Genomic DNA, 2,329 nt, shown 5'->3' with positions numbered 1-2,329 from the left:
CGACTGTGGTAAAAATTCGACTGTGGTATACTTCTGGCTTTAGTCTGGTGTTGGTTGTCTAGTCATAGCCAATGCAGACTGTGCATAGCACTTTAATAACACAAGATTTTGGCCAAATGTTTTAAACCAAAAACAAACTAAGCTCCCAAAACACAAATCTAACATTCGCTGGTCCAAAACATCGTAAATCTATTTGAGCTTGATTGACACATGAAGTGTCTGGCCATACATCATTTTATTTATTTATTATTTTTGAACTAATTTCTTGAATGGCAGCAGTTAACCTGCAATTTTAGCTGGTTTCAAAACACCTGGATATTACCTGCCATGGTGACATTTCCTCAGATAAACTTCTGAGATCCAAAAGCTAATGCCAGCATATTGACATGGTGACTAATAAATTGTGTGCGCATATATTTTAGATATTTATTTGAGAAAAAGGATACATGTTGATTTTGGGTTCATGTTTTATTTTTTATCTTCCACAGTAATTCAGTGTAAAGTGGTCCTTTTCGTGTTACACAGGACCAGAGACTAGTTTTCCCTGTGTGCTTATCTGCTGATATTTCACATGGTCCGAAACTGTTTGGATTGTAGGGCTGGAATACATTTTAATTGTTGTTTTTTACCCCTCAGGAAAAAGCCAAATGAATCAGGATGAAACTGAGAACTCCAGAGGTATTTAAACATTTGGGTATATTAAAGTTATTCCATGTATATACATATAGGTGTATAGGTATACATATGTGTATGTATATGTTTGTTTGTTTGTTTTACAGAGACCAAATTGAGGAGAATTGTGAAAAGGCCATGGAGCCCAAATGAAGTGAATGCTGTCATGAAACATTTCAGAGTCCATATTTCAAAGGGACACCTTGCAACAAAGGCAGAGTGTGAGCAGTGCAAGACTGCAGAGGACCCTGTTCTGAGAGAAAGAACGGCCCAAAATATAAGGGATTTCGTGAGGAACCGAGGTTTGATGTTGAAAAAGAAATCTTCTTAGAGTTCTTCGAGAGATCAGTGTTGCCTTCCATTAAAGGTTGTATCAGCGATTTCAGGCCCAATAAAGGCCCAAATATAAATGATCACATTCATCTCATTTTTCCTAACGATCCGCTAGCTGGCCGCCCCATAAGCATGCCATCCAAAAACCGCGTCTCTGTAGGCAGCCTAGGCTCTGAGATCTGCACACAAAAGGTGGGGGTGTTGTGGTGTGAGATTTTGCGGTGATTGGTTGGAACTGTTGGTGATTGGTTGGAACACTGTTTATTTTGGTTTTGGTGGTTGGTGAAACCCATTGTTTTTGTGTGCAGATCTCGGCGCCTAGGCTGCCTACAGAGACGCGTTTTTTGGATGGCATGCTTATGGGGCGGCCAGCTAGCGGATCGTTAGGAAAGATTAGATGAATGTGATCATTTATGTTTGGGCCTTTTTTGGGCGTGAAATCGCTGATACAACCTTTAATGTCTGTGGGTTTTGTTCTCAAAAGTGTTGTTGGGCCAGAAGAGTGTTCAAGACATCCTTTTATTTACTTTTATTAAAACACTGTTTTGAAAGAAATGTACAAAAACATGCATTTACTGGAAGGCAATTTAATTTGGTTTTATTTTCAGTGTGTTGTTGAGGTCATTTTGAGGCACACTCCCTCATGCACTTTAGTCCCATAATGGTTAGAGATGCACCGATTACAATTTTCTAGGCCGATTCCGATTTTTCCGAGTTTGACCTGCCGATTCCGATTTTTTTTTTTATTTTTTTTTTTTATAAAACACCATATACTTCTACCCAAACTGAATAATAAAAACAAGTTTAAATGGGTGAATTTTCTATAAATATTTTTGAGTCTTCTTCATTTTCTTTTCTGACATAGCCTACTCCAGTTCTTGTTAAAACACACTAGACATGCAAATTCTGTGCATTTTGGGCACTTTTTGTGTGAAATCATTTATTTTGCCCATCAAAAAAAGTGTGCTTTCACTTTAATTGAGTGTGAGCAGCGCAGCAAAAATAGACTCTGCGCCGAAACCGCTTCACTGCTGCTCACTCGACGCTCCTGCTTGACGCTCACGCTCTGCTCCTGCTGCCGGTGTGATGCACTCATTTATTAACATGCACGCCGAAAAAAATACGCGCCTCTCACGCTTGCGGTGTGAAACTGACGTAATTCACAAGGTTTTCTACATGTGTGTTCCGTGTGCACGTGTGATGCTGATGTTGCGCGATGTTAATCATGCGGCACCCGAGTGTGTTTGATCGGTATAAAATCGGCAAGTGTCAGACTGACCGGCCGATCGGCGGTCATGACCGATCACGTGAAAATCGGCCAATT

General features: G+C 40.0%; 1 protein-coding gene across 1 annotated transcript in view; it reads right to left on the bottom strand.

The window, feature by feature from the left end:
* The window catches only part of LOC308698734 (A-kinase anchor protein 7-like), a gene marked incomplete at its 5' end in the record, with an annotated part of 31,353 nt that extends 31,024 nt beyond the window's left edge, over positions 1-329 (bottom strand). Inside the window, one exon of the mRNA XM_081378993.1 lies at positions 323-329. Coding sequence (XP_081235119.1) covers positions 323-329 — 7 coding nt within the window. The remainder of the gene's footprint in view (positions 1-322) is intronic.
* Positions 330-2,329: the final 2,000 nt, after the last annotated feature.

Source organism: Scardinius erythrophthalmus (genome assembly GCF_964197995.2).
Source record: "Scardinius erythrophthalmus genome assembly, chromosome: 11".
Taxonomy (NCBI): Eukaryota; Metazoa; Chordata; class Actinopteri; order Cypriniformes; family Leuciscidae; genus Scardinius; species Scardinius erythrophthalmus.
The sequence above is the reverse complement of the archived record's forward strand: the minus strand, read 5'-3'. Positions and strand labels throughout refer to the sequence as shown.